Raw genomic sequence first — 19727 nt, 5'->3', positions numbered from 1 at the left:
GCGGCGTTTGTCTGATGTCACAAACTTGAATTTTATATAGATAATTATTAGGGCTCGGAAGTTGAAGACCCTAAAAATTGCCTATAAAGGACCTACAAAAAGACCTAAAAATATCTTAAAAAGGGTCTAAAAACTGAAAAAAAAAAAGGCCTTAAAAATAAGACCCAATTTAATTAGAATTACTGTACATATTTAATGGTTATAATGCTCAAGAAATATAAGCTTCTGGTAGGTTAATTGTCTGTCCTTCTTCTATAAACTAAAGTACAAACTAAGATAAGAGAACTTCCCCACTCACACTCCCCTTACTAGAGGACATTGTTACGCCTCCTTATCTGACTTCTGATTGTTGCAGATCTGGTCTTATCAGTCCAGGCGTTGAAGAATGTCTTATCTTTTGAATTTTCTTTGCTGAAGAGAAGGGGTCTTATACAGAGTCGTTTTGACGTATGATTAGCGTCATACTAAAGGTCTGACTACTGCAGGAAATATATGTTAGTCGAGCTCTTTAGTATGGCACTAATCACGCGTCAACGACTCTGCATAAGGCCCAAGATGTTTAAGAGGTGGTAATGATTCGAGTTGATGACCAGTAAATTTATTGTCAAAGGATGAAGGGCAAAAATCACGTTAAGACCTATTAAAAACTTAAAAAAAAGACCAATAAACAAAAAACGCCGAAAAAGGCAAAAGAGACAAAATCTACCATTTTTTGGCCTACAATGACCCAAAATGAATATATATTATGATAAGCCTCGTTTCCGGGCACTCGTAAAAAAAAATGATTTTTCCTCAACTTCCAGGCCCTAATAATTATATATCACTAGTGCCCTTCAAATTTTATCCCAAAAAGAATTTATGAAAAATGATAGAACATCTGTTAGCGGACCTCCACAAGAGAGATTGTTGACACAAAAATATCTTGATAAAGAAGATTACTGAATCAAGAAGATCCTCATAAGAGAGATTGCTGACGACACAAGAATATCTTGATAAGAGAGATTGCTGAATCAAAAAGATTCCCAAAAGAGATTGCCGACTCAAGAAGATTCTCGTTACAGAGATTGCTGACTCAAGATCCGCATACGAGAGATTGTTGACACAATAATATCTCTGTAAGAGAGATTGCTGATTCAAGAAGATTCCTAAAAGAAATTGTCGATTCAAGAAGATTCTCGTTATAGAGATTGCTGACTCAAGATCCGCATACGAGAGATTGTTGACACAATAATATCTCTATAAGAGAGATTGCTGACTCAAGAAGATTCCCAAAAGAGATTGCCGACTCAAGAAGATTCTCGTTACAGAGATTGCTGACTCAAGATCCGCATACGACAGATTGTTGACACAATAATATCTCTGTAAGAGAGATTGCTGATTCAAGAAGATTCCTAAAAGAAATTGCCGATTCAAGATCTCCGTAAGAAAGTCTGATGATTCAAGAATATATTCGGAAAAGAGTTTATGGAAAGTATTTTAACCCTTTACCACCCTTTAGGATATGCATTTGAATGACGGTCCAATTACAAAAATCCGTAATATCACTCCCTTCCCATCCCACCTGTCACTTTCCATGCTAATGGGTGATGAATTTGGACTAAAGTGTCATTAAGAATGTCACTATTCATCTAAATGATCCCTAAAACTGCAGATTCGATACTAATATCGGTTGTTTTCGATTATTTTTACATGTCACCACTTCCTACCCGCGCCTCACCCCCATATCGAAAGCTATCAGTGTAATATGGTAATATTCTGGGAAGGTCTAAAGTTATTGATGATGCCAAGCAGCATTTTAATTGGTTCAGATATTACTGCGTGATGAGGTAACACACAAACTCACATTCGCGTTTATCTATACATAGGCCTTATATAAATGAAAGTGACTATGTTTGTAACCTCATATTTCTTGAATCACTCGACCGATCTCTATCAAACTTTCAACATAGATGAGGTTCGTTCCTCGTATTGTTTTAATCATTTCACTTTGACGGTGCAAGTTAAAAAGGGGAGGGAAGGGGAAATATTTAAAAATGATCGAAAATGACCGATATAAGTGTCGAATACATAGTTTTCAGGGTTGCTGAGGTAAACAGTGCTACTTCCGATGCAGTTTAAACCCAAATTCAGTCACTTATGTTCAAAACGTATTTTCCCCGTGCGAAGAACGGGCATTCTGCTCATACATACCATAATATAGATAGCAAGTGATCGAATCTTAAATGGATTGGGGTCACAAGCATGAATTGGACAATATTTAGAGAAACATTATATTTGATAATTAAACTTCGTATGACCCAGCAACATTGACACTTAAAAAAAAAAGAGAGAGAGAGAGATGTATTTTCCCAGTATTGCCGTTAAAGCAGGTGGCTTCACGACATTAGAAGAGACATCCAACAGGCAATAAATAAACAAACGCAAAAAGGGGGTGTAAGAGGGAAAGGGGGAAAGAAATAAAGGGTCGAAGAAACGAAAATGAGGGAAAAACGTGGACTTTGATGAAGGAAAGGAAAGTGAAGGGGGAGGAAGTTGAAGATGACAACAACAATGTTGTCCACTGCTACACTTAAAAATTTTCATTTTTTTTTTTACTTGAAAAATTAAAAAAACAGCATACAAGCGTTGTGAAATAAGTAGGGGGGAGAAATAGCGCCTGGAGGAAATGAATACGTAATGAAGGAAGACATTGGGACGTCGGAAGGAAGGAAAGACGCGAGGGACGCGACAGGAAGGAATTGTGCAGAGTTGTCACCCAAAGTAATAACAGGAATATCTCATTTTCATTGTCTATTTTTCCCCTCAAATAATATTCTGAAATTCTGTCTTTCCACCCTTTTTGTTTCTTTTTATTAACCTTGATAATTTGCCACTTAAGAAACTGTAGCAACAGACCTTACGAGGCCTGATCCTACCAGCTGGCTTTTGGAAGATGAAAATGAAGTGAAATGTTAGAGTTTAACGTCCCACGATTATCCCGTTAGGCTAAGTGAGACGATAATTAAAGCAATTGAATGATAATAGAAGAATTGGTGGAATAAGAAAGTGGCAGGAACCGGGAGTACCGCGAGAAAACCCGCGAGCACGACGTTGTCCACCACAAACTTACATGGCTGGGGATCGAACCAGGGACCCCACGCACCAGAGGTCAGCACTCTAGCACTGAGCCACCATGCACCCCACCTGCCTCATGCCTTTGGTGGTGTTGTGCGGTCAGCACATCACCTTATCTTCTCTTGCCGTTAATGTTGGCTTTGTAGACCAGAGTTCACTACTTCTTTCTTTCAGCAGCTCCTTAGTTGTCCTCACGACACTGAATGGATGGCAACAAAACTAACATCATTTTGCTGAGTACGAACGATCACTTAATGTCTCTTTCTTCTGCCCAGACCCAACACTGATTGACTTCGTTTATCTCACAAGAAACGATAAGCCAATGCCTCTAGAGCGTTAGCTACTTACGTAGGTATAGCAGTGCTGGGACAAATTTGGAAGTACCAACGGATTTTTGTTAAATTTTGCTATTTCAAGCGTCCTTTTCTAAAAAAAAAAAAATCTAGTCATTAAAATAAAATATACCATTCATTGTGTCTCAACCTCAGAATGATTCATTAATTTATTACGGTTTAATGAGAATCCCAGTAAGGCTACTTGTTCTCGTCAGGATAAGACAAACGATCGGTGGGAACTCATGTGGTTCGGATTCTACGTTAACCTATAAGTCCAAGTCTCATAATAGCCTCGCTGCTGAACAGGACACTAAACTAAAAATCAAAAATCACAACCAAATCGTCCCGATTCTCGAATAATTCTTTCTGGTCTCGAATAGATTTTCGAAAATCTTTCTCGTGTCGTTTTTTTCGCTATCAGAATCCTTCCGCGCTGCAAGAGATTCGCGATTTGTGTGATATAGTAACATTTAAGTCATATTTATTACGAAAATGTATCATGCAATGACTCGCGTATCTTTAAACGTTGATTTAAATGCTCATCATTGTCTTCGTATAATCATTTGATCGATTTATAGTTTTGTACACTAAGAATCATGTAACACTAAAATTGTGTTTTTGAAATCTAAGATTTTTGGGTAAACTAGTATTGCCCACGAAAGTCGAGAAAATTTCTCGTCTCGTTTAGTTTTCGAGACGAGACAAAAATGTCTCGTCTCTTGGGCAATAATATCAGGAATATTGATTGATTCACTTCTGTCTATGTTCTTTAATTGGTTTAGAATTTATCGTCTTTTTTCAATACCGAAGCTATAATTACGAGATGTGGATTTACTGTTTTAAGGTACAATCCGAATTAACCTAATGCGTTCATAAATTTCAAGGCTCACTCATCGGCAATCGAACCCAGGACTCCCGTGCACTAAAGCTACGCGCCTTACCCAAGGAGATCAACAGTGAAGACAAGAGTTAGGGCCAAACTTTATTCCTAAAGTTCGGACTCAAATCTCTTGACGTCTATCGAAAGGCCAATGGTGTATAAGTGCGACGTTGTCAGATTTCTCTTCGTTTCGTGTACAGGTGTAAAAAGTGAAACATTAACGCGAGAAATTAAGGTATTGGAAAGAACAAATGCGATCTTGCAAATTTATTAACGCTATAGTGACATATATCATACAAATGTACTAGGGATAGACAAAACCGGTTTTTATAAAAGCAGGAAACTGGTTTCTAGAAAAACCGAAATCCGAAAATCTGACATTTTAGTTTTCTCTAAAACCGGCTTCGGTTTTCTCCAAAACCGGTTTTGTTTTCACCGAAATTGTTTTTTTTTTTCTCCAAAACCCGGTTCGGTTTCTCACCAGAGTAGAGTTTCGTAGTAGTTCTCCTAAAACAGGATCTGTTTACAACAAGAAAAGTTTTGTTTTAAAACATACTGGTTTTTAAGCATACCGACTTCGATTTGCACTTCCTTTTTATGAGAATTTATACATATGTTTTTGAACTTCTTTCGTATGTGTTCTTGATGCATGTTACAATGCCGTAAAATCAATATACCGAAACCGGTTTCGGCCAAAAAAATCGGAGAAGGCCGGAACCGGTTTTGAAGAAAACCGAAACTGGATTCGGTGAAAAACCGAACTGGTTTTGGAGAAAACCGATAACCAGTTTCGGCGAAAAGTCATTTTTTTAAATTTTAAAAACTGATTTCGGTTTTCCTAAAAACCAAAAACGGAAAAACCGGATTTTGTGCCCACCACTAGGCTGTACCTTTGAAGTTACTTTCTCTTGATCCAGGAACAAAGCTATTAGGCAACGTCGCCCAACGCGCATTGGATATTCTGAAAAGGACGACACGCCTTAAACGTCAGGGAGCTTTGAGTCGGACTGTAAACGTATTTGTCATTCATTAAGTCTTCTGATCTCACAACGAGTTAGAAACCCTGCCTCTATTAGACATTTCCTTCTTCCCGAAAGAATTCTTTTGATTCAAGGAGTAAAATAAATAAAATTGTCGGAAGATCTTAAAGTTAATTTTGCACCTCACGAAACGAAACATGACACTTCATAATTTTGTTCAGTATAACTGCATTAATAGTATCTTTTTTTTTTTTTGTTACTATTATTTATATAGAAGTTTAATCTTGCGTGTTCTAAATCACAATATATTTATATTTGTATATAACATTTATATCAATAAGTTGAAAACCTTAGTATGGTTATTATCAACATAATTATAGTAATCTTTCCATCACATGTTGTGACTTGGGGCGTATTTATTCTAGACGTTTCCCTTCCATACAATATTTGTTAATAATTGTTCACAAATTATTTTATTGTATAAGTTTCTTTTCCTCGCCTTAGAAGTAAAAGTTTATTTACGTGTAATTTGCAAAACTCAAACAATCAACCAATTCCAAACATAAACAATACGAGTTATCATCTTGTACTTACATATGTTATTATTATTATTATTATTATTATTATTATTATTATTATTATTATTATTATTATTATTATTATTATTATTATTATTATTATTATTATTATTATTATTATTATTATTATTAAGGTTTGGACCTGGAAATGCTTCCTCCATGTTTCTCAATTTTCAGCTTCCTCTTTTAACTCCCAATATTTCCTTCTATTTCGCAAATTATCGATCAGTTGTGTTCTTCTTCTTCCTATTCCTCGCTTTCTTTCCACCTTTCCTTCTATGGCAGTATGAAGAAGACAAATTTATTCGTAAGATTGTGTCCAATTCACGAAGGATACTCACTAAGGTAGCCTTCACACTAGGATCCTGTGAGCCACTCACGTGAGCTGCAGCTGCTAGGTTTACATTGTCTTAAATGTACGCCTTCACACATGCGCTTCGGTGCAAGTGAGTCGCGGCTCCGAGCTCCTCCTGCCAGTAGTCGACTCGAGCGGCCTGCTGGCGGGGAAGAAAATAACACGCAGTCTTATGAGAGCCCTTCACACGTGAACGTGAACTTAATAGGCGTAAAGAAAAGTGTACGTATATTTAATATTGAAAATTTACTCATTTTGTTGATACTCTGATGAAATGCACGTTTTATGCTTTTATACAGGTGGCGCGGAGGCTCAGTGGTAGAGCGTTCACCTCCGGTGCTTGGGGTCCCTGGTTCGATCCCAGCTGGCGCTTTGTGGACTTTGTGGTGGACAAACACCGTGTTCTTGGGTTTTCTCGGGGTTCTCCCGTTTCCTCCCACTTTCTTCATTCCACCATTTCACTCATCAATCATCATCACCGTCTCCTTTAGCCTAACCGGCATATCCGTGGGACGTAAAACTTAAAAAGAAAGAGAGAGAGAGCTTTTATACAGTTCGTCAAACGAAGATATACGCATTCTGAAGTAACTGAAAAATTTTGTTTCATCTTCTCTCAGTTTAGGAAACAGACTGTATAAAAGAACAATCTTCCAGTCTTGATCGATTTATAGGATAAATACACATTGTTCTGTATCTTCTTTGCCTTTTTTCTTATAATTTATCGCCAGGATTAAAGCTGCAGCTTCTTCTGACTCTAGCATGGCTGCCATTTTTGTATCACAATCTCTTGAGCGGCTCAAAAGTATTCAATGCCTTCACACTACAGGTTCACATGAGCGGTTCACAAGATCCTAGTGTGAAGTCAGCCTAAAAGCGTCCTGAGCGGTTCACAAGATCCTAGTGTGAAGTCAGCCTAAAAGCGTCCTGAGCGGCTCACAAGATCCTAGTGTGAAGTCAGCCTAAAAGCGTCCTGAGCGGCTCACAAGATCCTAGTGTGAAGTCAGCCTAAAAGCGTCCTCTTCTCTGTTATCCGTTTCAAAACATCTTTATTTGTTACTCTCTCTGTTCAATTTATCTTCCCCATTTTCCTCCAATACCACATTTCGAAGCTCTCGTGGACAACACCATTCTCCCAAGTCTTTCATTTCAAAAATTATTTTAGTGCTACATGTGCCATAGTATTGTAAAAAAGACCTACAAATTAAGCGAACATAATAAAGAGTATTTATCAAAGTTTAAAGATATGCATGTCATTCCACAATATACTCCAATAATAAATATGGTTTAAACGTTGTTGTATCAAATTCTTGGTGAATCTTAAATGACACGGAAAGATTCTGGTAACTTCTAGATTAAATTAAGAAAAAAATAAGAGCATAAGTTTTGTACACTCATGTCCATATCTATAACTGTCTTTGTGTACGAATATAATTTGATAATGATTTAGCAGGGTACTTTTAATACTAATACTATGTGTATAATTGGGAAATATATATTTGTGGTAAATTTCATAGGAAAAGAATTATAAATACGAAAATTCGAATGAGTAAAACAAAATGTTGCTAAATGGAGAAGAAAGTTTTATTTTCGTTTTATTGTTCTTATTTACTGCTTTTTTGACATGAAATTTGCCATATATATATATCTTTACCGATTATACACATACTAACATTATAGGAAATACCGGGCGAATTCGTTATTAAATTATATATACCTAGAACAACATATTTATAGACATGCGACAATAATTTTGGACATGAGTGTACATACATTTTCAAAATGAGAGGAGTATATGAGGAGGTCAAAAAGTTCTTGCAATTTTGTTCGAACAAACTGTATAAAAGTGATACATTTACAATTAGCGTTGACTACGAGAAAAGAAATAAAGTTTTCTTCTTAAATTTTGCAAAATCTCGTCTCGTCTCTATTCTCGGAAAGTTTTCTTTTTCGTCTCGTCTCGAAAATACGAGGGGAAGACAAAAAGTTCCCGAAATTTCGTTGCAACTATTTATTACCACAATATAGGTACACATTCACTTAATCGCCTTCAAAATAGGCTCCTTGAGAACACATTCACTTAATCGCCTTCAAAATAGGCTCCTTGAGAACACATTCACTTAATCGCCTTCAAAATAGGCTCCTTGAGAACACATTCACTTAATCGCCTTCAAAATAGGCTCCTTGAGAACACGTTCACTTAATCGCCTTCAAAATAGGCTCATTGAGAACACATACACTTGATTGCCTTCAAAATAGGCTCCTTGAGAACACGTTCACTTAATCGCCTTCAAAATAGGCTCCTTGAGAACACATTCACTTAATCGCCTTCAAAATAGGCTCCTTCAGAACCCATTCACTTAATTGCCTTCAAAATAGGCTCCTTCAGAACACATATACTTATTCCACCGCTTCTGCCATTGCTAGAAATAACTCTGAAAGTCCTGCTTTGTTTATGTTCCGGAGTTCAACCGTCGCGTTGGTTTGGATGTCTTCTACGGTGGCAAAACGACTCGCAGAAGCTTTCCAGCCTCCCTATTCACCGGATCTAGCACCAGCGGACTTTTGGCTCTTCCCCAAGATGAAAAAGGACCATAAAGGCGTTTCGCCACGATATAAAAGACATTCGAACCTACGCGATGGCTGACCTTCGGAACATATCAAAACAAGATTTTTCAGCGTTGTTTCCAGCAATAGTAGGAGCCAGTGTGTGTGCTCTCAAGTAACCTACTTTGAAGCCGATTAAATGAATGTGTATCTATATTGTGGTAATAAATAGTTACACCCGAATTTCGGGAAATTTTTGACTTCCCCACGTATTTTCGAGACGAGACGAGAAAGAAAACTTTCCGAGAATTGAGACGAGACGAGACGGAACTTCTGCAAAATTTAAGAAGAAAGCTTTATTTTTGTCTCGTGGTAATTATACATGTATCACCTTTATGTAGTTGTTTCATTTCATCAGTTCATACGGCCTTAAACTTAAAAAGCTAAAAAAAAAAAAAAAAACAATTAGTCTTTACATTTTAATTAAGTTCCAAGATGCTAATGAACCATGAAAAGTGATTAATATTGTCGTATATATATATACTACATACAGGGCGTTAAAAGTAAAACCGAATGTAGGGTATATATCGCTTGAACTGTTGTAGTTATATAAGAAACATATTATCTTACATTTAACAAACCTAAAATAACAAACAACATCCCCTTAGTAGATTGGGGCGACCACGCAACATTTCACCCTAATTCTTCCCTTTTCTCGAAAAAAAAAAAAATAACATAATCGCGGATGTACTTCCGTTGCCAAAGGTGGTGGTCGTAAACATGTTCTCATTGCTCAATTAAGGGACATCTAACGCTCCAATGTTTTGATACCTTATTTCTCAATTCTTAGAAAAACACGAAAATAAAAAAAAGAATCATCATAAGAAGACATATGTGACCTTTTTTTTATTCCTCTCTGGCTTGTTTTATTTTTTTCTTTTCTTCCAGTTATTATGTAATTTTCCTTTCGCTTGTGTTTGCCGGTTCCCTCTGACTTGAATTTTTGAAGGTAAGTTTGTTTCCAGCTTCTGTCATTATTAAGCATAACGAATGATGGCCATAAGTAATATTTGGGAATGAGGACCAGAAACAACTTGTTTTCTCTCTCTTTCTACCTGTGCATCCTCACAAAATGAGTAATAAAGTCTATTCTCTCTATATCTCCCCATCTCCATCACAATACATTTATTTAAAAAAAAACTGTTCTGAAAGAACCACTAAATTGTGGTCACTTTTTTTAAAAAAAAGTAAGTATTTTTAAACTTTACAAAATAAAATTTTAAAAATTATAATTCTTCTCATATATATATAATTAAGTGTTGTATATCTTCATGTCTTTGCAGTTTAACATTCGAATTGGCGAAACGCCGAATCGATATAAACAAAAATAAGAGAAATAGTATTAATTTGTGTGTATGTGAATGCAAGAGGTGGCGGCACCTTTGAAAGTCTAATGGCAAAGAAATACCGAGTTTATTTCTTTATGTGTGTAAACTCACTCGTACATACGAACATATGTGTAATTCGTGTGTTATTTTAATTGAATATGCTATGTAAAAAGAAGAAAAAAAAGGAAACATACTTTATTCTTTCTTGAAATGATCTTGAAATGATGAGGCAATGTTAATAGGAAATAAGTGAAAAAGATGGTATATATATATATTAAGGTTGGTGTAAACGAACAAGTTTTGCCTATAGATGGCACTGCAGTCTTCATATCTCTCTTATGTATTTTTTTTAACTTTAACGAAAATTTACAATTTTTCTTACAAATTTCAGCCTCGAGACTTCAAACTTTAGAGAAAGAACTTCATAACTTATCGAAGGCAACAAAACCGTGCCAATTTTTCATTTAGAATTATCTTCTTTGTTGAAACAGTTCCATTGTTAAAGGTTTGGATATCCATTGGATGTCCTGAAGAAAATTCTAAATAAAAAAAAGTCGGCACAGATTGTTGCCTTCGATAGGTCATGAAGTTCCTTCTCTAAAAATTTGAAGTGTCTAGGTTGAAATTTGTAAGAGAAATCTTGAATTTCCGTGAAAGGTTAAAAAAAAATGCATGAAAGATATACGAAAATTGCAGTGACATCTGCCGGCAAAACTTGTCCCTTTAAATCAATCTTAAGATTTGTTAAATGACTTCCCAAGATTTTTGTTTACTCTCTAATCAATTCTAGAAACAAATCAAAATGCTGTATTGAGTAACATCGTACAAAGGAGATCTACTGTGATTTACATTGCTTTAATAATAATAATAATAATAATAATAATAATAATAATAATAATAATAATAATAATAATAATAATAATAATAATAATATACTCGACATCACTATTACCAATAAAATGGTGAGCTCCCTCGTGGCTAAGCGGTTAGCGTACGCGCCTTTGGCGTGGGAGACCCGGGTTCAATCATTATCTCAACTACAGCATTGTCCCTAAAAGTACTGTGACACAACTTGAACAGATAAACGTAAAACATTTCCTAACAAATCTACAAAAATCAGTAATATATACTAGACACCTGTCATATGGTCAGGAAGTTCTTTGGAGAAGAAGAACTCTTCAAATAATCTGCACTTGCCAGACTTGGCCACAAGATTACTAAGCTGAAACCGGTTTAAACCGAGATATACTATTACTACTACTACTACTACTACTACTACTACTACTACTACTACTAATAATAATAATAATAATAATAATAATAATAATAATAATAATAATAATAATAATAATAATAATAATAATAAACAGGTATAGTTTATAAGTTATTCACTAATAAGAGCATAACGGTTCTTATGAACTGTGATACCATTAAATAAATTAAATAAAATCTCTTAGTTTTGCATTCCATGGTTATGCGGTGTAGATTAAAGTACACGGTAATAACGACAATGAGTGAAATGATGAAATGGAGAAAGTATGGAAGAAAACAGTATAACTCCGAGAAAAACCCCACGCACACGGTGTTTGTCCACCACAAAACCCACTTAGCGAGGGCTGGGATCGAACCAGGGATCCCCTCCACTAGAAGTCAATGTTCTACCACTTTTTTTTTTTTTGGTACTTAGTAACTCATTTTCTATTTTTCAACTGTTTAGGACTATCGGACTCGACAGGAACACGAGGATAGAAATATCGAGAACATTTAAAATTCCAAGGCCTCTCCACCACAAATCGAACCCAGAACCACTGAACTACCGCAACACGGAATGCAATAACATTAACGTAACAAAATTCTAGTATAATTACTTCACAAGCAGGGAAGACTTATGAATTAACGAAGAGAAGATTGAGAATATTCCAATATTGATTTTTATCAACCCCTTCGTTTAAGATAAAAATCTACCGTTAAAAAAAATGAATAAGTACAATTTCCTTAACCAATTTTGCGACAAATTCATCTGTAAGACCGGAGATTTATGTTAGGAATGAAATTCCATTTGAGGCTTTGCCCTTACTTAGATCGAATTTCAATGTCTCGCCTCGAAAGATGACCCCAAAATTCTCCCCCTTTCCTCTCCCTAGCATCATAAATGTCGATAATCTTCTATGCTTACGCTTAACCAACTCTATATAGACACAGGGGAAGACGAGACTCCACCTTCTTTCGCAAGTCATGAAGGCGGTCGGACACTCAAAACCTTATTTCCCCTTAATTCTCCGCCCTCAGCACAACCCTAACTGGGAAAATGAGAAAGTCATCCCCTTATATAGAGTTCACAGAAAATCTACATTACGATTCACGACACATTCACTGCATTAGCAATTGATTTCCTGTTACAGAGGGGGGCAACCGTTTGTATGCAGGGAAAACTTGCTGAAAAATTTTTATGTTGAAAAAGTGTAAAAAGAAGTTGTTATTTTTTGGACGACTAGCGGTGCCGTGTTTGGACAGATTGCTTGAAAAAAAATGTCACACTTTCTTTATTGATTACCTGACTCATGCAATTCGCTGTATGCATATTCAACGTTGTATCAATGTAACACCACGCTAGACTCATATAAAGAAAGTTCTCGTATTAAATAACATCAATTCGATGTTTTAACCCTTGTTTCAGTCAAGTGAGAAATTCAGTCGAGATTCTTGTTAGTATAATCACTCTCTTATTGTGAAGTTCTGCATTGAAATTTACGAAACTTCAAGAAATATTAATAAGTTCCGCATTAATATTTACTTACTAAACTTGAAATTTAAGTTATACAAATAAGTTTTTGTAATGTTTACTCGCAGAAAAGACTAAATACATGGAAATTCGCCGGGATCGTAGTATTGCGCCAAAGTTGCAAGTTATGGATGCGCCAAATACCAAATATTACTTTCAACAAAGTAGATACTTTCAAATATCTAGGATCAATATTAACAGATCAAAATCATATCCATGAAAAAATTAAATGTCGACTAACAGCAGAGAATTCGTGTTATTATTCAATTCAAAATCTTTTGTTGTCGCGAATTATGACGAGGTATTTGAAGCTTAAAATATACAAAATGATCATCATGCCTGTTGTGCTGTATCTATGGTTGTTTAACATGGTCGTTTACTCTGAGGGAAGAATGCAAACCGAAAATATTTGCGAACAAGATCCTGAGATGAATATTCGGACCGAAGAGGAACGGGAATGGGGAATGGCGGAAACTTCATAACGGGAAACTGCATAATTTATAAAGGTTATCAAACATTGTTAAGGTCACCAAGTCTAGAAGGCGTCAGGTGAGCACGTCATTTAGTCAGAATGGAATGCTTTCAAAGTTTTAACTGGAAATCCAATCGGAAAACGTTCCTTAGGGAGACCTAGGCGCAGATATAATATTAAGATGGATCTCGCAGAAATAGGAATACAAAGTAGAAACTGGATTCAATTGGCTAAGGACAGAAGTCAATGGAAAGCTTTTGTGAACGCGGCATTGTACCACCGGATTCTATAGGCCATAGAGTTAGTTAGTTATTAATATTTACTCATGAACTTAAAATTTAAGAAATACCAATGTTCTGCGTTAATATTTACTTATTGAACATAAAATGTAACTAATGCTAAGAAATTTAGCATTAATTTTACCTATCAAACTTAAAACATAAGTAATATCAATAAATTTCTCATAAACAATTATTAACGAACTTGAAATTTGAGTGATAAAAAGAAATTCCTCATTAATATTTACACGAATTTCAAATTTAAGAAATACTAATAAGTTCTGCTTTAATATTTAATTATAAAACTTAGAATTTAAGTAATATAATAAATTCCGCACTAATTTTGAACTCTCAAACTTAAAATATAAGTACTATCAATAAATTCCGCATTGATATTTGTTTATATCTTAAAATTCAAGTAATACCAATATTTAAGTTCCATATTAATATTTGCTTGTCAAAACTTAAAATTAAGGCAAAACGATAAGTTTGTTTTAATATTTATTTGTGAAATTTAAAATTAAGGTAAAATAATAAGTTTTGTTTTAACGTTTACTTGTGAAACTTAAAATTAAGGTTAAAAAAATCAGTTTTATTTTAATATTTACATGTGAAACTTACAATTAAGGTAAAATGATAAGTTTTGTTTTAATATTTACATGTGAAACTTAAAATTAAGGTAAAATGATAAGTTTTGTTTTAATATTTACATGTGAAACCTAAAATTAAGGTAAAATGATAAGTTTTGTCTTAATATTTACATGTGAAACTTAAAAATTTAAGTATTATCGTTTATCGGTATATGGGGATAACGCACAGCCCTACCTTTAATGTTTGCAAATTTAAAAAAGTGAAACTATTAGTTTTTAAGGTAACTTCTTCTGCTCTATTTATAAAGAATAATAATCTACCGATTTCTATTTAATAAGATTACTTTTTGATGCTATACTTTAAATAGGATGTTCTTACTTGAAGTTAGAACAAATCCAAAACTTAACAAAAAGAAAGTTGAAATTGGAGAAAAACTATAATAATAATAAAACTATATACGAATATATGTTGTTATCGAAAATTATAGTAAACTATAAAACAGAAGGTACTTTCTTTTTACTTGTTTATTGTTTTCAACTCATTGGAAATACGCTGTTGCAAAGTTATTGATACTTTTGCACAACAGACCAGCAATGTTTATAGCATATTTATGTCTTCAACAAGACCTAATATTGCTCTATCAATATGCAATTATACGTCGTATAAATTTTAATATAGTTGTTCTTGGTTTGTGTTCTTAATTTGTTTTTAAGGGGAAGAAAAAAGACTACAGCAATGTGAAACGTTTTTAAAAAGAAATGCAAGGTATATTTTTGGCTAGTGAAACATGGTTTTAGATTGAATCGTTGCAGAAGGAAAAACTCACTGCCGGATCCTCTGCTGTAAGAAACAAATTGTATTCGAAGATGGCCATATTTTGAAATTGGGACTCACTCAGGCTGCCTATTCTCATTCAGGCTTGTCCTCATTAATCCCAATCAGGATTACTCTCTCTTAGATTTGCATTTGCTAGAGCTAAGGGGCGCTATGCTCACTGGATATATATTCATCTCGTGCTCTAGAGCCGAACACGTGACTTTCAATATCATTTATTTCAACACGATTATTATTATTACAGTACTATTATTCGATTTGCTATCATCCAACTTTTATAATCCACAAAATCTTCCTCGCAGTCCATCCAAAGGTATTTTCCTCTAGTTACACCGTTCTCATTCGACTAGAATTTCGTATTATAGTTATAACTTACTTCATTTCGGATTCGATTTTCGGTGCGAGTCCATACATGTGGTTTAGATCTTACGTTAAGCTGTAAATTCATGCTTCCTAAGCCTGATGAAGAGAAAGGAACGTTAAACTCCGTATAGAATAATCAAACAAAGCATTAAATTCACCCTTTTATCCGTCTCTGTTTCGCGCCATGTATTTTTTTAATAGTCCAATTTGAGAATATCTCTGAAAGTCAACGCCCAACTTTAGTATCCACATAGTGGAATAAGTTTTTTTTTAAAAAATCTGGTACATGGGGTTCAAAAGGTTTTAGTTTGGCCCAGAGACCTGAGGACATATGGTGGAGAGGTATCTAAACAAAGAAATAACGATTTATAAGTGAGGAAAATCAGGAATTGAATCGTTGAGGACAGATGAACTAATAAGACATTATCTAGGTGAACTTCCGCCAGACAATTCAGTTTGCAGCGCAAAAATTTAGCAACTAGAATGTGTGTCACTGTTAGGAATATGTCACTATTAGGAGTATATGTCACTGTTAAGAGTATGTGTCACTGCTAAAATAGGTATGTCTCAGTGTAAAGAGTATTGTGTCACTACTAGGAGTAAGTGTGTCACTGTTAGGAATATATGTCACTATTAGGAGTATATGTCACTGTTAGGAGTATCTGTGTTATTGTTAAGAGTATATATCACTGTTAGGAGTATTGCGTCACTCTTAAGAGTATATGGGTCACGGTTAGAAGTATGCGTATTATTGTTAGGAATATATGTCACTTAGGAGTACATGTCACTGTTAGGAGTATATGTGTCACTGTTAGTAGTTTATGTCACTGTTAGTAATATATGTTACTGTTAGGAGTATATGTGTCATTGTTAAGAGTATATATCACTGTTAGGAGTATCTGTGTCAGTGTTAGGAGTATGTTTGTCCCTGTTAGAAGTTTATGTCACTGTTAAGAGTATATGTCAGTGCTAAAAGTAGGCTATGTCTCAGTGTAAAGAGTATTGTGTCAGTGCTAGGAGTATGTGTGTCACTGTTAAGGGCATCGTGTCACTGTTAAGAGTATATATGTGTGTGTTTGTCACTGTTAGGAGAAAGTGAACAACAATAAATACATTGTGTTAAATTAACACTACATAAATAAATAAATAATCTGTTGTGATAAAATAAAACTTTTTCAATTGTTATAGACTTTTAGCGTTAATAAAAATCGATTTTCTCAAAAACTTCGCATGAGAATATAACCTTTCATTTTGTTAAGCTCAATGTGATCTATTCATTTATCTTTTGACAATATTATATAGTTAATCAAAAAATTAAAATTTACAGAGATAATCATAAGTTTGAGGTTTGTCTCATTAACAATATGTCATGTTCTGCCATCTTGCGAGTGTCAGAATTTAAAAAAAAAAACTTGATCCTTTTAATATCAGTTTTAACTTAACAGATAGCGCGCTTACCGCACAACATCAATTTTTTAAAGTTTATTTTTTAAAAAAGATCATTTTTCTCGAAATCTACGCATGAGGAATTTTATTCACCCACATCATTTTATTCAGCAGTATTAGATCTATCGATTGATATACTTCTTATCTTTAATGTTTTTCGTTACACGCTAAAGATGTTCTAGAGTTTATTTATTTATTAGTTTATCTATTTATTATTAGTTCTTCAATATCAGCTTGTGAGCTATGATTATTAGTTAAGCATTAGATTCAATGAATCGCTGAGCATGATTACAAGAACGAAAATTCCTATCCACCCCAGAACAATATTCTGGCTGCGTTACTGTTAACCCACACTTCGAACAGCTATTAAAATGTACGTTCTGACAAAGATAAGGTGCTTTTTCTAATTTGAACACAGACTATGTTATTTAAATATATGTTTAAGAGATCCCTTGTCGGTTAGCGTCAGTGGTCGAAGTGAGACAGTATGCGGTGGTATGCCATACCGCCTCTGGTTTTTCAGTAATAAGGACATACCGTCTCTGGTTTTTCAGTGATCAAGACAATATTTAAATAACAGGTATGTTGAGTCAAAATCATAATAGTATATAACATACCGCCTCTGCTTTTTTTCCACTTCGAACACTGGTTAGCGTACGTGTCTTTGTGACATGAGAGATCCGCGATTCGATATCCGGAGGGAGCTCATGTTTTTGGATCCACATGTAAGCTGTAAGTCCACGTCTCACATAGCTTCGTTGTTGAAAGGAATGCTACACTAAGAATCAATATCAAATACATGTTTAAATGTCAAAGTCTTATGACCCTCATAAAATCACAAACTTCCTTTGTGATTTTATGAGGCTTTTATTAATAACTTAAGTATTTTCACTTTTTAAAGTTTATTTAGGAATTTATCTTACAAGTTTCATTTTTCATGAGATTTCAAATTTGTATTTTACAACATATTTTAGATTTTTTCATAAATCTATTTTAAAATTCCCAAATAAATTTGCTAGTTTAATAAGTTGTATTACCATTTTTTTAGAATTTACCGTGCATTAGCCTATTTTACAATTTTATGGCCTATTTTAGAATTTACCGTGCAGTTGCCTACTTCACATTTCTTATAGCCTATTTTAGAATTTACCGTACAGTTGCGTCCGTGACAATATGACTTTCACAACTACACAAGTCCAGCTGAAGAGATATTGATAAAATCAATAAAAAACTGAATATTTGTTGGAAATGTGAATTTGGAAATCTAACATTTTTCATACTTACTGATATTTGTTATTCAGTAAAGTGTAAGTTCAGTTTATATTTAGCTTTTATTAATTTTCTCAATATGTGGATTTGTGTGGTTATGGAAGTTACGGCTTCAATTATTAGAGTCTATTTTAGAATTTACCGTTTACTGCGCCCTTGACAGTAATAGTTTAGTCTAGTTTAGAATTTGCCGTACTGTTGCCTACTTTAGAATTTTCAGATCCTATTTTAGAATTTGCCCTACAATTGCCTATTTACAATTTTCAAAGTCTCTTTGATGTTTCGTCGTACAAATAGTGGCCTATTTTACAATTTTAGAGCTTATTTTTTGCAATTGATAATGAAATTGCCTAATTTACAATTTATTATATTCTTCTTCTTGTTATGTTTTATATTTTCTTAAATTAATATATTTTTATTTATTATTTAATAGAACTTTGGTTTAGGAAAACAACTAAAATCTCATTGTCTGTAAAGAAGTTAAAGCAAAATAGTAACCATGGTTGCGCCTAGTTTATTGTTTTTAGAAAGTGATAAAGTAGACCTATCGGTAACAATTGTATCTCTAAAAAAATTCTCAGCAATTGGTAGTTACAAAATAGTTTAATACTTTCTTGAATAGTGATCTTTGCGTACTTTAAGTGCTACAAAGATAGTATTTTGATCTAGCAGCATCTTTCTCCATAAGCATGAAAGGAAATTAATACGTTAGTGTTATATGTGAAAATATAAAGAGCCCATCACCGTATTTTTTAAATGTTTCTTAATTTTTTTAAATAAAATGAATTGTGAAACTTTATTAATTTTATTAGAGATAGAATAAATAATAGAGATAGATAAAAAAAGAAGATATTAATGAAATATGTGTTCGTTGGTTGTGGATCCACTTACCAATATTTCCTTTTCGCTAGGCCAAAGTCTAGCTTTATTGTGGAGAAGGCCCATTCCCAACGCGGTCTGCCCATCCTGCACCTAGCACGGGAGAAGTACATAATAGTTATTAACGTATTGTGGTCCACTCAATTAATACTATTTATTATTAGTATTATTATTATTTATTCATAATCATCGATTGATTATAATTATTACGATTATTTGATTATATTAGGCAAATAAAGAAAATAACGAGAAAGATGAAGATACGTATAATAAATAAATCAATAACTAATGTGTAAATTAACAATATACAGGGTGTTTGTTTCAGAAAGAATATTAGATAATATGAGAAGCGACTATTATTTTGAGTCCTCCTAAGACGTGAGAAGCGGTTTGATTTCTTCAACAGATTTCTAGAAACAACCTGTATGGACAATATAATATATAGCCTAAATGAAGAAGAAAGTCGGGTGAGGATCTATACTATAATGTATTGTACTATTTCGTCATTCGCCTGGTGAAACCAAGGGTAAACTCAAGACAATGCTCCCTCAGGGTGACAGGCAGTGGAGCTTGAATGTGAGACCTCTGACAGCAAGAATGACACTTTTTAAGATTTCTCATTAATCTACAACTTTTCTT

General features: G+C 34.1%; 1 protein-coding gene across 6 annotated transcripts in view; it reads right to left on the bottom strand.

Annotated features, from left to right (window-relative positions):
* The window catches only part of LOC145675925 (transcription factor Sp9-like), a 259760-nt gene that overhangs the window by 65049 nt on the left and 174984 nt on the right, over positions 1-19727 (bottom strand). For 3 of the 6 annotated variants that reach the window (XM_081746729.1, XM_081746726.1, XM_081746728.1), the window contains one exon: positions 19101-19181. The exons of the other annotated variants lie outside the window; for them this stretch is intronic. In XM_081746729.1, coding sequence (XP_081602855.1) covers positions 19101-19181 — 81 coding nt within the window. The remainder of the gene's footprint in view (positions 1-19100; positions 19182-19727) is intronic. 6 annotated transcript variants of the gene reach the window in all.

Source organism: Thermobia domestica, chromosome 18 (assembly GCF_964235325.1).
Source record: "Thermobia domestica chromosome 18, izTheDome1.hap1.1, whole genome shotgun sequence".
NCBI lineage: Eukaryota > Metazoa > Arthropoda > Insecta > Zygentoma > Lepismatidae > Thermobia > Thermobia domestica.
The sequence above is the reverse complement of the archived record's forward strand: the minus strand, read 5'-3'. Positions and strand labels throughout refer to the sequence as shown.